The sequence below is a fragment of the Hermetia illucens genome, chromosome 6 (assembly GCF_905115235.1).
Source record: "Hermetia illucens chromosome 6, iHerIll2.2.curated.20191125, whole genome shotgun sequence".
Taxonomy (NCBI): domain Eukaryota; kingdom Metazoa; phylum Arthropoda; class Insecta; order Diptera; family Stratiomyidae; genus Hermetia; species Hermetia illucens.
The window spans coordinates 29,083,435-29,101,366 of NC_051854.1; the positions used below are offsets into that span (position 1 = coordinate 29,083,435).

Genomic DNA, 17,932 nt, shown 5'->3' on the forward strand with positions numbered 1-17,932 from the left:
GTTCTCAGGAGTTAGATGGCTGAGTTTCCATTGTCCACTTTCATATTCTAATGAAAAATCTTCTACTGGATGATTCCCATGCCAGGGATGTGGAATGAATTAAGAGATTGCTATTCTCCTCCTATGACTGTCACATATAATTTGGCAAAATATTCTACCAATTCCAAGTCAACTTCGTTGCGGCTCCTCGTAATACGCCTTATGCATCATTGGACTTAAGATGAGGCTGGAAGACAAACCAAAGTTCGTGTGAAATACACACATTCGTATTTATTTCAAAATGCCATTCGCTCTTCATATATCTAAATTTGCATAAATCGGGTGCCCAGGATATCCAGTATTTCGATGTTCTCAGTTAGTCTTTCCGTGGACGAATACGTACTATCACGAATTCATTCAATGCTTTAGCATTCACAGGTTCAACAAATAAAAGTAGCAAAGGGTGTACTTAAGAATCACAAAAAACTGAACTGATATACATATTTCCATAGTTTAACTGATAGGTTAAACTCAATTTCGAAAGGCTGCCCAAAAATGATATGATTTTATTTAGTTTATTTGAAATTCATCTAATTGTAGATTGTATCATTTAATTATGTTTTATTTCAAAGACTATCCATGCAGCTGAGGCAATCTCTTTGAAATGTGTAAGTAATCAATTTTCATATGATCCTTTGAAACGCACTGAAAGCTCGAATAGTTTATACAATATTGCCTATGTATTTTTACTAAGAATAGAACATGTTTGTATGTATATGTATAAGTATAAATGATTATTTTAAAAATATATTATTTTGAATCAAAAAAATGTCTTCATAGATACGATAAGCACTAAATTCGTCGCTATAAGAATCTTTCTATTTTATTGCTTTTAGTACGGTTCTGTAGGGCTGTTACTTGCATTAGAATTAGTGAAGAGTTTGAGCAAAGAGTAAACTGGGAAGCAAAAATATTTAGGAAACCCCTAGACATTGCACTTCTATCAGACTAATATACAATTTATATAAATACATACTCCTGTACCCTAGCGCCGACCAGGGCTTTTTAAAAATTCTTCACTAACTTTGCTGAACGGTAGGGTCCTTTAAATTCTCTCTGAAATTGATGAACAATCATGAAAGATCTGCCCAATTTCACAGTCCCTCTTAATTCTTGGCCGTGTTTGCCCCTACTCACGATTGGAACCATAGAGGCAGCCACATTTGCCCGAATATATGCCTCTAATTACATAAACCGACCATGTTTTGACAAAGATCCTGGTCAAGAACGGGCGAATCGATTCAATATTTTTACAAAGTTCAACGAGTTTTCTGTATAAAAACAAATAGTGAGGAAACTCACGACGATTCCACTGATGTTATCGACTGGAATTCCTGCACGAATAAGTCGAACTCCCAGAATTTGTCGTCAGGGAGGGTAGCATTAAATTGTCGTAAATTTTTAAGGATATATTAATGGATGTCGATGTGATTAGTGGATGGTAATATAGTAACTGATCCAACAAATTTCGTAGCATCTCAAAGAAAATAAATACTATGTTGACCGACTTGCTGAATTAAATTCAATTTTTCATTAGGATAAAATGAATTAGATTCGAGTCGGCGTCGTCGTCGAAGGACTACAGCTCATTTCGGGCCTTGGAATTCAGGATATCCTTCCATCCTGTCTTCGTCAACAGTCTTTTCAACGCTTTCGTGGATTTCCCATCGGTCTTCGTGTATCTGCCCTCCCTTCGCTAATATTTTTAGGTATCCGATTGTCGTCCATACGATGAACGTGGCAAGCCCATTGCAACTTCCAAAGTTTTATTAATTTGTAGATTTCAGGAACGTCAAATATTGGGTACAAGTCATGGTTGTATCTGATTTGTCATTGGGGATTCGAGGCTTTCCTCTCGAAGGTATGTGCCCGTTTTTCGGAAATTTGTATTAGGATCCATGTTTCACATCCGGGTCCAGGTCTAATTATAGTTTTGTGTATTCGGAACTTCCTGTGTAAGCATCTGAATTTTAAAGTTGGTATTATTGACTCTGACCTGCGCTGTTGTGTGGGACATTGTCATTCTGTGTGTGGGACATCGTCATTCTAGTAAAGCTAGTTTTACTGGAATTCCTAAGTGAAGCATTACTTGGTACAGTACCTTTCGATCAATACTGTTACATGCCTGGCTTGTGTAAAACGAAACCTTATTAAAATCTATTCTTGATCTGTCTGTCACACGCACTTTTCTCCAAAAAAGGTAAACCGGTCCGACGAACAGAATTTGGCAGACAGATGGGATCTATGAAATCCCACGAATACAGAAAGATACAAGACATAAATTAACGTAGAGTTTAAAGGGAGCTCCCCATACATGCAAAGGGGGATGTACATTCTTTTTTCACCGGAGTTAAGTTCCTTAAGTTCACCCAAGGAGTACCACCAATATAAAGGGCAGTATCTCGCTGCATTTTAAGCCATGCAAATAAGATGCTGACGTCATAATTAACAAGAATAATTGATATTCGAGTGAAATATTTAAATTCCATTCATAAAGAATCCACTTCTCCTCAGCCCTTTACTGTCGGTTTACTGTTTGTCTGTCACAAGCATTTTTCTCAGAAACGTTTATACCGATTGACACCAAATTTTTTGAGAACGTGGGAACTGTGAACGCACATGCATACAGGGAGTAACATCAATCTACGTTGAAAGTTGAATCTTGCTGAGCCTCGTACATTCGCTGGTGCTTTCAATGTTCTGACAGTAGTCCTAACTAGGACCGCCTCTTGGCCAACGTAGTCTTTGTATGGCTACCAATATTTCTATTTCTAGCAGATGTTAAATATCTCCCATGCTGGAGAGATCTTCATTCCACCACGGTGGCAGGGTATTCTTGCTGTACTTAGTAGGGCACGAGACTTTAAAGACGGTATCGAATGCCTTTTCCAGAGCCCCGACCTTTGACTCCAGTTCGTCTGTCGTGCCAATCTTGCCAATTTGCGCACCGGAGAGTTTGTTCTTGATAGCTTGACCAAACTTCCTTCAGTCAATCCTCTTGGGGTCTCTGAAAGGGTTGGAGGCGTCTGTGGCGAGGTCAACACTAAAATTATCGAATTTTAATCTGAAAAGGATCTCTGGTCAGACAGTCTCCAGTTGTCCACCCTAAGAATCTCGTTGTCGGTCAGTAGAGTGATAGAAAGGACCTCCTCCCAACCATCGCAGTTCTTCGAGCTGGGAAAATAGAAAGTTGCTATACTGCCCCTGTTACACACTGATAAATTTGCGTTAATAATAAGATCAAAGAATGACTCACTTCTTTTGTTGATTTCCGAGCTGCCTAAAACGTATGCCTTGCATTGACGTTGCAGCTTATCAACGGTAGGCTTTTTTGGTGCTATGGTGGATGTCAAATGTTGCATTTATTTTGGAATCGGCGTCTCTTGTGCTGTGCAATAAAATATAATATTTCCTTTGAAGCCTTTTGATGGTTCGGTCCCCTCCGCTTCAGGACTCCTGTATAAGTGCAACGTCGATGTCTGCTTCTAAAAGGAAGGGCAGCATATTAGCTGAGGCGCATTTCGAATGGTCTAGAGCACAGACATGCTACCCTCAGTATCATCTGCTTGCATATGAGGTTTCGTGAGCCCCCATCGGACCGACGATTTTCATTTCGTATATGTACGGGTTCGTACGAATTCAAAAATAACACCGCGTGGAATGCTCTCAGACCAGTCTTTATTTGTCGCTATTTTACACAACACACCGCGCACATAAATGTCGCGTTACTTTCGCCTTTAAAACAACTATATCATTTGCCAATTACACCAAGTGGTTCATCAACTTGCGCTCAAGGTATGGGACAGCGAATCAATGCCTGACGATTGGCAACGAGGCATTATCTGTCTCATACATAAAAAGGGAGATATCACACAGTGCAGCAATTATAGAGGTATCACGTTACTGAGTACCATCTATAAGATATTCTCCGCTATCTTGCTAGGCCGGATAGCCCCATACGCCCCAAACATCATTGGCCCATACCAAACAGGCTTCACTCCAGGCAAATCAGCAACAGATCAGATTTTCTCTCTGCGGCAAGCGACCGAAAAACTGTTGGAATATGGACACCAGTTGCACCATCTATTCACGACTTTAACGACTTCGACTTTAAAGCCGCCTATGATAGCATGCCAGGGTAAAACTGTACACGGCCATGAGAGAATTCGGTATCCCGACGAAACTAATAAGACTGACTAGGCTGACCCTGACCAATGTGCGAGGCCAGATAAAAGTAGCAGGATCACTCTCAAGACCATTCGACATCAACAACGGTCTACGACAAGGGGATACTCTATCATGCGTCCTCTTTAACCTGGCCCTCGAGAAAGTGATCCGTGATGCTGATGTAAATGCAAGAGGTACGATCCGCTTTAAGTCCACCCAACTACTGGCCTATGCTGACGATATCGACATCATGGGAAGAACCACCCGAGACCTACAAACTGCCTTCATCCAGATCGAGCAGGCGGCGCGAGATCTTGGGCTGCACATCAATGAAGGCAAGACAAAATATATGGTGGCAAAGTCAGCACCGAGGACGAACCAACCAACAACATCAAACCGCACTGGTCAAACAGGAAGAATAAGGATAGGAGAATACAACTTTGAGACTGTTGACAATTTCTCCTATCTAGGGTCGAAAATCACAACCGGTAACAGCTACGATGATGAAATTCGCGCACGGTTGTTGTCAGCCAACAGAGCCTATTTCAGCTTACAAAAACTATTCCGCTCGAAACGTCTCACCATAGGGTCAAAGTTCTTATTGTACAATACAATGATCTCGCCAGTTCTCGGAGACTGGGGTTCTTAGCAAGAAAAATTGCGAACCCTTGACCGCGTTCGAGAGAAGAATCCTTCGAAGAATTTTTAGCCCCATACATGAGGATGGACGATACCGTAGCCTACACAATGACGAAATCTATGAGCGATACCATGACCGTCCGGTTGTGGATAAAATCCGGCTCAATAGGTTACGGTGGGCGGGTCACTTAATCCGTATGGATGAGGATGATCGAGCTCGGAAAGTCTATAAGGGCAATATCTATGGTAGAAAAAGAAGACTGCCTAAGATGGAGCGATGGCGTAAGTCAGGACGCCAGACAGCTTTTGAGGATCAAATTGGTGGACCTCGTCGCAAAACCGGGATGTCTGGAGTTCCTTATTAAGGCAGGCCTAGACCGGATACCGGTTGTTGCGCCGTTGATGATGATGATATCATTTGCCAAGATCCTTGCAGCCTGACTTTGCCAACGTTTTTTTAATTTACGTAACCATAAACATTTGATCCTTCATGCAGTTTTTAAAATAAAAATAATAATGCAGTGACTTGGATTTAGGCTCTTCCACACACAACTACAACATCGCCTCATTTGGTGTACTAGGTATATCAAAAACTTCGCGGAACGGTACCCTTTCGTAGATATTGTAACTAGGGTTTACATCACATTTTAACATTCCATCTGCCATTCCGTGAATTTCAACTTGATCTGGCAATTCTTTGTTGTTTACAAGCCATCTAAGTCGGCATGTCAGTGGCAACAATGAAAAACATCGAACATCGTTATTACTTTTTTGTAAAAAGAAATTTTGAGGCCGGGCAATGTCAACCATCCCTTAAGTGAAATTTTGCGTTTCAGAAAGCTGTGCGCGAAATGGGTGCCGCGTTCTTTAATAATGAAACAAATACGCATCCGAATGGGAACTTCTCAGCAATATTTGGAGCGTTTTATGATTTTGATTTCCACTCGTCATCTATCACCTTGATCCTGAATTGAAACAAGAGGTTAAGGAGTGGTGTCCACCTGAATCTTCGGCACCTGAGCGAGTTCATGAGCACAAATCAACTTTTAGGTGTTAACGTCAGATTTTGGGGTGCTACAGAAATTTTGTTAGTGGATTACTTGCAACTGCAACTTTTTGGACCAGCTTGATATGAAAATTAATGGAAAAAGCGTGCTCCCGTAAACGGGTATTTTGCAGATCTTGAAGAGAACCACTACAGGAATGGGATCCTTAAATTAGAATCGTTGGTTTAAGTGTATAGAACTGAACGAGATAACGGAGATTGCACAGGAAAACAAAGTAATTTTTGCAACACCACTTAACACAATTTAGCAAAATTTCTGTAAAATATATGGTTTACATTTCAGGACTCTTAAATGAGACAAAATACGTACGATACGAAAATCAAATAAATACCTTTTATTGCCCAATCATATAAAACAGTGTTATAATAAACAATGGGGGCATTCGTGTCATCTTTTATAAAGCCTTAAAAACTGTATATTGCTTCAAAAATAATATAAACTTTTAATGAGAATATTTGGTTGTTATCTTTCTAATTTCTTCATAATTCACGGTTTCGAGTGGCAAACATTTGAGCTTGACCGCTTCTCTGTATCGTATCAATATAAATGCAAAGGTGGAGGCATAATTCGGGTTAAAACGGCGGAATTACAAAACTTAAATGCAAGAAAATTTCGTTAGTTACCGACATACACATATTTTTCGAGTAAATCGCATGCAGGCTGTTAGTGCGATCTAATATAAATACATCAACGCTTTTACTTCTCTGTTTAGTCTATCATAGTTGTCCATACGATACTCACGACGGAGTGGTGAACCAAATTTGGAGACGAATTTCGACACTTTCAAAACTGCTAGAATTTCGATCGCCTGAATACATACATGTACATATATTACCACTATCATTTACATTTTTATTTAATAATTGATTTATATTGAATTTAATGTCACGTCAAGTAATAATCCAATAATAGTCTTACAAGTACATAGATTTGTTGTAAAAAGAAGTAACCTACCGAATATATACCACTAATATAAAAACGACAGAGAAATCTAGTTTCCGTACTAATTAATCATTATGAGCACTCAATATAAAATACTACCTCACATGTTGAATTGGCCGCAAAACTGACTATTTTTACACTATGACCAGCGAGATTTCTGTAAGTCGATTTGCCCTTCCAGGGTCTTTGCCAAGTAGATCACAAAAAGTTGAGTAAGAGCAACTGCCAGGGCAATACCGGCAATTGTGTAGAGATTCCTTTCAGCCCATATGCGCACTATTTCGATGCAACCGCTTGTCCATATCCTTTTACTCGCTGCCGCTACTGAGAGTTGTTGGACGTTGTATCCACACATAATATTCACCAAACCCGAACTGATGTCTGTGGCGTTGATGCAACAACTGTATGGCACACCGCATTTTTCCACACTGGGTGATGTACAGTTGAAGTACTCGTTTTTACCTGCAATGGGATAGATATGCAATGTTTTAAAAATGATTGCGCTTTACATAATGAAAAAGGTGTGACGGAAAATGAAACCTCTGCTCACTGTCTTGCACAGTTAACGCGCTTGGCTTGCGAAACTTTTCTGCTGAATGTCGTGGGGGACACAGTAATTGATTGAAGGCATTAGAGGCGTGCAGCAAAGTTTCGTTCGTTCGTTTGTTTCGGTTCAAACTATTTATTTATGCTATTAACATAGTATACTGCTCCCAACCCCTCCCAACGTAAAGGAGGAGGGTTTCAGGCAACGTAATTTGTACTACACTGAGTGTAGTAAAACAAAAATAAAATGCTGAGATCAGGCAAAGAGATAAATAGAGTATAGTTGGATTTCGACGCGAGAAATGGGCAAGGGTTCTTGACGCATGGACGGCGTCAGGACGTAAGCAAGTTAGTCCGAACAAAACAAATATGTGTCTGCACGCTAAATGATGGTACCCGTTATCTTTGGGAGCATCGCTCTTCAACATCAGCCGTTGCTTGTCGTCCTGCGAATTAAACTACTGATAAAACTGCGTGACGAACGCACTGGCCCGCCGCGACACGCCTCTACCTCAAGTTTCTCGACGATAAAACGCTCGCCAATTGGCAAATTTATAATAATGCCAACCGGGAAGCAAAGAAAGCAGTCGCCGTCACTCGGGCGGACCATTACGAACATCTTTACGATAAACTGAGCACTCGGGATGGCGAGAGACATCTATATCGACTTGCCAAAAGCCGAAACGAACGCACACTGGATATTCAACAGTTATTGCGTTAATGACAAGAACGGTAATTTGCTTATCAACCGTCGAGCCGCAACTAACAGATGGCGAGAACACTTCGAGGAGATTTCAACTGAAGAATTTGCTCCAGAATTGTTCCACAATAATTGCCGACATTTGGAGCAATTCCACCTTTCAGCGCAACTGAAGTCGAGGAGGCAATAAAACGAATAAAATCGGGGAAAGCCACAAGACCTGATGACATCGCGTCTGAGCTCTGGAAAGCGAAGAGCTGGGACCCCACACTGTGGCTCAGTGAATTCTTTAATCGGGTTATTCATCTTACTGGCAAGAAAGTACTACAGTTGCAATATGGAAAAGTAAAGGTAGTCCAGCAGAATATTCAAATTAGCGTCCGACCCGTTTATTTTCCCATACCATGAAGAGGTTTTTGAACTCATTTTTGTCATATCCATGTATATCACGTAAAGTGACTACAAATATTGTTGGTATACTGCAATAAATTATTTTAGGAGAGCAGAGGTTGTAGAGCGCGCATCTAAGCAGGTAAAGGATGCATATAATGAAAAGACCAAAACATTTGTTCCCACGTAATACAGGTAACACAAGGAAGACAAAGAAAATTAACATAGTCTAGTGCTAAGGTATCAGAACAGTAAGAACAAGACGGAAAACCGGAAAAGATCCTCGCTTCAGATATGAAAGGTTTTGTTTGTTTCTTCTGTGAGTATATTTGATTGCAGAACTATCCCATTTGTATGTACCGCGTTATGTTTATGCATTTAGCATATTAGACTACTCACTTTAGTGTGATATTGTTATTTGATTGCAGTAAATTTACACGGTAAAGTCAGCTTTGAGCTACTGTAACTTTGTTAGTAATAGTATGATTTTGATCATGGGGATAGTATGATTCATATTATATTCTATACTACTACAAGTTTTCATAACTCTAGGAAAAACTTAAGGAGGATTTTTACTCAATGCCCTCAAAAATATAGTAATGAACTATTATTAACTTAATTTGAGCAGGTATCGAGGCGCACTTCATGATTTTATTCAGATTTTTCGGTTGGGTAGTTTCTGTAAATGTGTCCGTTAAAGAAATCATCACTTTCCACCCTTCCGACTCCCCGCCATTCTAACAAATGTCAAAATGAAGACCGGCATCAAAAAGTAATAATCGAGACCTTGCATTTGATACCCAACATGACTATTCGGTGAAGACAAATTTTATACCCCCCTTTTGCATGTATGGAGACCCCAAATTTCGTGTCAATCGGTATAGCCGTTTCTGAAAAAAATGGGTGCGACAGACAGACGGACGGATAGACAGACAGACATTGAACCGATTTTAATAAGGTTTACTTTTGCAAACAAAACCTTAAAAAGTCGTTTGTTTTCTCGATTATTTTCGGAATATATTGATTTTCTTCCTACCGGGCGACTATGAAACTTCGCTACCCACAAATTAAAGTGTAAATGACGTCGCGTTGTTTTCGAAATGCCAGTTTTCCAATGTTACGACTCACTTAATGTCCTTGGACTGCATTCACTGTAATCACTATTTTGTTTTTGTGATTTTACGGGAATTTTGAACTGTTTCACGAAGTGATGGCGTTCACTTTTCGGTGACTTTGTCATTCAGCAAAACCTGATATTAACAAACATTAACGTCCTTCTTTTCAACAGAAAATTACTGAAAAGTAGGGTCTAACGGTTTCATCCAGAGCAGAGGCAACTCATCAGACGCTGTTTCACCCCTGCCCTGGGAGCAGCGTGACCGAAAGGCACCAAACGACGGCTCCGTGGACCAAAAAACGCGAGAGTAAATTGCTCTCAATTTGGTCCGATCCAACATCAAGTAGATGTGGACTTAGGATCCCTCACTATACCAAACAATACTGAAAAGTACCTATTTGACAATGAAAGTATTGAAACATGAAAAAAAGTACTGGAAACTGATGAACTTCAAACTAACACTGGTGTAATTTGCCTTGCATTTATTACATTCATAGTGTAAAGTGCACGGAGCGTTAAATAAGTATCAATGAAGAATGAAAGAACCTTCCATAGAAGAAAAGAAAAAATAAAAAAATCCCAATAATATATTAGATATTACCATATTTTCACATGCAAAGAGCAGGGAATCATAATTATTGCGATCGAGCATTACTTGAATGTTTGTCAACCACGGTCAAAATGGAAATATTTTCACACGAAAATCAGCCATGATAAAATTGCAACCGATAGTCGGCATCGGCACCTGCCATTCACTCTGGCAACCGACATTACCTACTAAGCGATAACATTAGGAATCAATTACTTCAGCCGAGAATCTGCATCCCCATATTCATATGCAGCCAAAACTTGCTTTGGACTAGTCCCGAAGCCAGTCCATCGGCTCGGCCCTCGACAACGCCGCCGCGTTGACGATTAGACAAGTGTCGAATTCAAGCCATCCGCAAAGGTCCAAGATCCAAGCCGCATGCCGGACATAGCATTGGTGACCTCCACATCGAAGCTATGACCAAGTACCTAGGATTTCTGCAAGGAACCCATGGTCGAATTGATGATCTGAAGGATGCTCTGCTCTCCGAATTTCTGCCACGCGTAAAGCTGGTACTGAAATCGCATCTCTCGGGGAAGAATAAAATAAGCGCGTTGAATGCGCTATCCCTTCACTGGCTTATACATTCGGGGTATGGCCGTGGAAGGAGACCCATCTCGAAATCGTCCAGCGGCGGATACGGACAACTATGTCCAAATTCCGAATGCATCACCCAAAGTCTGCCGTGGAACGAATGAACCTGCCTCGCGACATCGGAGGTAAGGGCGTGGTTGGCGTGGCAGCACAACATCATCGCAAAGTCGACTCGCTGCGCGCTTATTTTTACAGCAAAGAGCCGGCGAGTCCCTTGCTTGCAGCTGTCATGGATCAGGGCCTCGAAGTGTGTCAGAGCACTTTTTTCAAGACCGTAACGATACACTAGCGGATTACAGTACCCTATAGGACGCAACGCGGTCAGCATTGCATTAACTCAGGTACTCATCCCACAGCTGATTCGACTGGTATCCGACTTCAAAGCACGATACAAATACCACTGCCACCAGTGAGATTTGAACCGCGACCATTCGTACGGCAGCCTTGTGCTCTAACCCTTGAGCTATCCGGACACCGTACAAGAAATACTAAAGTAATAAATGAATTATAACAGGACTTTACATGTCTTATGGCTTTATCTCACTTGTAACTCACAAGTGCTATGGTAGGGTGGCTGTTACGAGCGGATTGCTTGAGAAATTTGGCATTCGTGGCAAGGTATATGGATGCGAATATGTACATCGATTTAAAAAAAAAAACGTCTGCATGCCAGCGCAGAGAAACTGACTATTTTTAATGTGTCAACACAGTGATCGAATATATCCAACATTTGGTCAAATCTAAGCCCAGTGAGGAATGTATATGATGCCAAAATTTTCCATATGAAGTATTAACTAGTAATTTTTGAGTTTTTTATGTCATTATTACGATTTTTTGGCACTGTCCGGATTTCAATTTTGCATACGAAAAAAGAATTTCTTTTTTTCGCCATCAGCAATGGTTTTTATTCTTTTTCGTTCAACCTTTTTGCATTGTATCCAACAGACTGCACCTAACGATCTTGTAGAAAACATACAACTTCTTTTATCCCCTTTCTGATCTATTGTGTATTTCGTACGACTATGCTCGGAATTCACTTTTGCTCACTGTAAAGCTCCTGTTCATTGAATCAGGGCCAATCAATTTTTTTTTACAAATCTTTGAGCATATTATCTGTGACATTCTAGAAATGTGGGTTGTCTTAATTATTGTAATTTTGCGCTATAACTATAACAATAATAAAAGAAATAATTTTATCAGAAAAATCTCATACCCATTAACCCTTCTCCGGGACAGTTTCACTACCTTGCTTGTCTGCCTATTTTTTGAGATTCTCATAAAGATATTTAGACTAATTAAAAGGACCAGTATTCACCGTTCTTTTGTAAATATTTGGAGAGTGATTATTTGTAATTTACTGAAAAATTGTGTGAATTTTTTTGAAGGTACAGAAAAGTTGTGGTTTTAAAGAGGAGTCTTCATCTCGCGTCAAATCCTGCCTTAAATTATTAAATACTGGCAATTCTCCCGATCCTAACCCCGTAGAAAATGTTTGGAACCTATTGAAGACGAAAGTTTACTCCACTCCCAATCCCCCTATAGTTGGTGCTATCAGCAACTATAAAAAAGAATCTGAGCTATTAAAATATAGCTGAAAATCGTCCCCAATCATCGATAGGGAGCTATATTTTACCGTAGTTTATAATAAACAAACCCATAATTTTCTCTTATAAAAGCGTTCCGTTGAAATTAGTGAGCTATTTTGGTCGGAAGGATGTGATAAGTAAATACCAGTGGTAAAACACAAACTTAGTTATCAAACTTGCATAATTAACGAAGTTTGCTATCGTGATTATGTTTTTTCTGGGTTACTCGGTAATACCTGAAAAATGCTTCATGAAAGAGAGCTTTTGTTGTGTGTGGGATACACTTCCAGATTCCGGGATGTGTCATTCTACTCCCCCGTGTCAATTCCGTCATATGAAGTCATGCAAGATCAAGTCGAACAGAAGCCATACTCACCCCAGTCCAGGTAACCGGCATTACTCAGTCCGCAGCATTTGAATTCTTGTTGCGCAAAATCAATGAGATTTTGTAAGTCAACGTCGTCTCGATATGAGTGAATGATCTTTTCAGTAAACGACTCCTCCAAGAAAGAGTGCATGTTGTGCGGAAACACGAATCCCATTACAGCGATCGCCATTTCGAGCAAGAAAAACAGCAGCAAACACATCGAATAGAACTTTAGCAGGCAAGTGTTTTCTCGTAACGCACCCAAACATCCTGCAAAGCTCACAATGAACACCACAGCACCCGAAATCGCCATAACCAGCGAAATGTTGAGCACAACATCATAAAATGTCTCCACGCGAACCCATCCTGCCGCCTGCCACTTGTCCACAAATGCATAGAATCCTATGCCAATTAGCAAGCCTCCAAACAGCCAGAACACGAAATTCAAGATAAAGATCATATACTTCACACAAGAGCTAACATAAGTGAAATTTTGTGAGATTCGCGGATGCATTTCGTGGGTTTCGATACCGTAGTAGCTTCGATGATTTGTCATTTGGAATTGATTGGCGATATTTCACTCTTATCACTCCGACACGCGACCCAAATGTAATTTCTATGCTTCAACAGTACTTCCGCGAACTGAACATAATATCGCGGATGTGGAAAAATGCGACAATGAGAAGAAAACAATGATAATTTTGTCCAACTCTTTTTGTTGTTTTCTTCCCTGGGACGATAAATGACAAATTGAAGTACCCCAGCCCCGAAAAACAATAACTAAAAATTTTACTAGTGAAATGTCAAACAAAGCTGTTATACAATACTTAACTGTTAGATAGCAATTCACAATGACCCCGCGGGGAATTATTCCGAATGCAAAATAATTTCGTAAGGAAAAGACGTTACACCTTTGTTGCTGGTTATCCTAAAATATCAATTCCACTCTCATGTAGGCCCCTTGAGGAGTTTTTCTTCCACATCGAAGAGTAAAATTACATAGTAAGATAAAAAAGGAAAGAAAGGAAGAGCGAATTTCCTGTACTTCTACAAAAATAGATGCAAACGCGTCGGAACCCAGAAACTAGTCTTGAAAACGAAGTTCTCTAAAGTCTACTATTATTATTTATGAGGTAATATTCTATCTACAATTAGAACTCCATTCTAGTGCTAAGCATACTCTTGGACGATATTACTTACTTGAAAAAAACAGGGCCACTTTGGTGATGGTGGCCGATGGTAGATTTTGAGAAGATTCGCCAAAAATCCTTGCAACATCGAGCACATTCGCAGAATATATTTCTACATGCCCTGAATAAGATTACGCAAGAATCTTAGGACATCTAGAAAAATCGTACTTAACTGATTTAACTGCAAGCTAACAATATTATGAGAAATACCAGCTGAGACACCGCCAAATTTCTCTGATTTTCCGACCTAGGAGAGCGTAGTTTACCGTCCTCGGCATATTTCCGGTCAATGTTGCTGTTATGAGAAATAACAATATCAATAAAATACGCGAAACGACCTGTTTTGTCAACTTAACTAACAACGTCAGTCCTAATACATGCTGTAAGCAGACCTAATATGTACTACCTGTTGTTCGTCGGTGCACAGGGCATGTTTCTGTGCTGCTATGAACCACCTTACGTGATGCCTGCCTTTTATTGCATCGGTGCTATCACAATGCAGCCAAAATTGAAAAAATGGGATTGGGAACACATTCTATGCACTCTGCAAGAGGGCGATTTCACTAGCAGCTTTAGATTTCGCAGGAATTCATATAGTGGAGCATCTTTCAAATAACCAAATTGACCATAGTTTCTTAGCTGCCTGCGCGACTACACTAATTGCGCATTTGTCTACACTGAATTCCATCCTGACGGGTTGTGTGGTCGAGATAGTTTAGTGCCAGCCTCTCCATCTCATTAACCCGGATTCGGAATTCGGACGCCATGGATGAAAATGAAACTGAAACACAGTCGCATTCAAAACTGTGCATGCCCTTTACCCCATAAAGGAGTGAGCAGCAGCAGACACACAATAAAAATTCCATCCGAATATCATTGCCGAACACATCAACCAACTATGGCATTTAAGTACATTACTTGCCCTGTCGGTGACACTGTTGCCTAATTCTTCCAGTAAATGGGAGAGGAAGGCTCGGTAGAAGGAAAATTTAGCCGCAAAAGAGGGATGGCTTGTCAGAACCTCCTCTTCTGTGTCTAGTAAAATGGAAGAAAGGGACGGTTGTGATATGGACGCAACTTGTCAGCCCGGGGACCGTCAAACTGGGAATCCTCCCAGTCGACGACAAATGAAGGCACTGTGAAAGAATTTACAGTTTCTTGGGAATAAGGACACGGGTTTTGCTATATTACTAAGTATGGCGATATCCAGACAAAGCGGAACTTTCAGCGAAAAGTAAGGACAAGCTGGCCCCAGTATAAAAGGGCACTAGGATCTTCTTCAGTGAGGGATCCTCGAGACCGAGAGCCTGTGTCCCGATTTCAAAATTCTTAGAGGTAATCATGCTGTGACAATTCTGTTCCTAGGACCTCATTGCGGTCAACTTACAATACCAGGTTAATGGCAAGAGAAGAAACGTCGTAGTTGCCTCTGCCTACTTATACTATGGTTCGCCGTGTCCTCCTTCGGCGTAAGAATTAAGAGATCTAGTAATAATAGGCTTTGATACGAACACCGAAGTGGTGTAATTTACCTAACAATCTTTACTTTAAAGGTGCTACAGTTGATTACACACTGACGAGTGCTAGATGAAGTCTCACTCCCAAATAATCGTTACTTAGAATTTAATCTGACTATTGCGGGCGAATATTTTGTAATATAAAGAGAGGAAAACGAATTGGACAAAGTTCAATTAACTTCTTGGCAACAAAGTGTAGCTCCCTTTGGCACTAGAAAATCAATTGGAAATTCTGAATCGCATACTTTTAAAGTGCTTTGGGGAGGCTTGTACTATTCTCCAATTCTCCGAGGCCAAAGCGGTAAAACAGTTCCTTGGTGGAACTGGACTTCTGAGTCATGCTTGTAAAAGCAATATGAATGAAGACTGGTTAAACTTCCCGAACTCACAGCGTGAATGTAAGAGTTTCGTAAAACGTTCGAGGCGAGATTATTTTTGAGCATACTGTGAGAAACTAGAAGAAGAAGGGGAGAGTTCCAGGTTGTGCAAAGTCCTCAAAAAGGATGAGACGACTAAATAGGACTCTCTTGGAAAACCGGATGGAACTCCGCGAGAACTCCAAAGTTGATCTATCCGGACTCTCTTGGAAGTACACCACCCAAGAGAACAGGTAACAGAAGTGGGAGGGAGAGAGTTGGAGGTTTCTGTAAACCCTTCTACACAAAAGTGTTGCAAGGGGAATTGGAACACTGCGAGAGCGTGAGTGTTACCAGTGAAAAGACGAGAGCTGCTATAACATACTATTCTTTGAAGACTTCAAAGCTGCTGATATAGACGGCACCCATCCAGCGATGCTAAAGGAGGGATTGAACCCTTAGAGCCGCCTCTAACAAATATTTTTCGAGGAAGTCTTTTTCCGGGCTACGTGCCTTCCTCTTGGCAGGTAAATCAGCTTAACATCATTTTCGCTGAAATGTCTGCAGCCACTAAATGAAAGCCAACACGCTTAAGAAAAAGTTTTCACTCTCTGGTTTTAAACATAGAGGACACAACTCTGAAAGGCGAGTACGTGATGGAGGTGTTCGTGGACATTCAGGGGGCATTTAACTGTGCGCATTTCCAAAAACTTTGTGATGCAGCCAGAGAGAGTGGTGTTGATGAAATGTTAATTAAGTGGATCTATGCTACTGAACGCTGCTCAAGTGGGTGTTGATCGCTACCTAACAACGGAAGCGACGAAATGCTGCCCCCAAAGTTATGTGCTATCGCCCGAGCATGTTCATTGACTTACTACTATGCGAACTGCAAAATCTGCGAAGACACGTCCATGCTTATGCGAATCACATGGGTGTGCTAGTTATTGGTCTAGATCTCTGAACGGCGTGTAGAAATACACAACGCGCCACTGATTTAATTGACAGGCATGGACTTAAATCCAAATGAAACCTCAATGGTATTATTTACTAAAAGGTCCCTTCAACTCTGAAGAAGTGAAATATCTGAGAGTTATTCTAGATAAGAAACTTCTTTGGACCAAACATGTAGGGCAAAAGATGAAATGTGCTCTCACAGCTTATCGTCCCAGAGCGCAGATGATCTTGATTACTATACCTTTCCTTCTTCTTCTTTTTCTTCAGCCTTTGTCCCGTTCACAAGCGGGGTCGGCTCGTCGTGATCGGCTTCGCCATTTGGCTCTATCGAATGCCTGATCTGGGTGCAATCTCGAGGCTTTCAAATCCCCATCCAGCGTATCAAGCCACCGTTGTTTAGGCCTGCCTTTTGATCGTTTACCATCGACTTCGATGTTCAGATCAATCTTGGCAAGTGAATTCTCGTTTGCACGAATTGCGTGACCATACCATCGAAGACGCCTCTCTCGCAACTTTTCCACGATCGGTGCAACCCCATAACGATCGCGTATATCCTCATTTCGGATGTGATCTAAACGTGTGACGCCAATAGTCCAACGTAGCATGTTCGTCTCCATTACCGCATCAAGAAAAAGAATTCACTGACCCACAGTGTGGGGTCGCAGCTCTTCGCTTTCCAGAGCTCAGATGCGATGTCATCAGGTCTTGTGGCTTTCCCCGATTTTATTCGTTTTATTGCCTCCTCGACTTCAGTTGCGCTGACAGTGAAGCCCTTGGTGTTTTACATAGGCACCTGTCGTGAGACTTAATCCTACGGTCCTCTTAAGACACGGATTGATTTTGTGACCACAATCAGAGCCCCGCTGAGACAAGCAACAACGGTACCAGTCCATACCAAGTAAATGGTTAGCATTCATACTGGTGGATGCAAGAATTACCTAAATCTCTACCGAACTATGGAGTACGGCACCCGTGTTGATACGCAACACCACGTCGAGGCCCGGTCTCTTCTCGCTTGAGCACAACCACAACCACCATGAAACTCCCACTAGGGAGGCCAACCGCAAATAACCGAGCTGTCCGCACATACAACAGGAGTTCACTCGAAGTATGTGAGTCCAGGGGCTTTCCCGGTTCCCATGGTACCAGTATACTCCTGGTAAGGTTTCGTG

At 41.1% G+C, this 17,932-nt stretch overlaps 1 protein-coding gene across 2 annotated transcripts; it reads right to left on the reverse strand.

The window, feature by feature from the left end:
• Positions 1-6,218: 6,218 nt before the first annotated feature.
• On the reverse strand, positions 6,219-13,532 carry LOC119659459 (tetraspanin-33). 2 transcript variants are annotated; one of them, XM_038067545.1, is made up of 3 exons: positions 12,753-13,532; positions 6,954-7,316; positions 6,219-6,720 (listed from the first exon to the last, which is right to left on the reverse strand). In XM_038067545.1, the coding sequence occupies exons 1-2, from the start codon at positions 13,297-13,299 to the stop codon at positions 6,994-6,996; spliced, it is 870 nt and encodes a 289-aa protein (XP_037923473.1). In that variant the 5' UTR covers positions 13,300-13,532; the 3' UTR covers positions 6,219-6,720; positions 6,954-6,993. The 2 variants fall into 2 exon arrangements, with proteins under 2 accessions (XP_037923473.1, XP_037923471.1); XM_038067543.1 differs by having other exon boundaries at positions 6,219-7,316; positions 12,753-13,531.
• Between the last annotated feature and the right edge of the window lie 4,400 nt (positions 13,533-17,932).

What these genes read in the sequence shown, in the direction of transcription:
- LOC119659459 (XM_038067545.1), bottom strand. Translation starts at nt 13,299, where the DNA reads ATGACAAATCATCGAAGCTACTACGGTATCGAAACCCACGAAATGCAT. An exon ending in TGCCGGTTACCTGGACTGGG is followed by an intron (nt 7,317 to 12,752) that starts GTGAGTATGGCT and finishes ATCCCATTGCAG; the next exon opens with GTAAAAACGAGTACTTCAAC.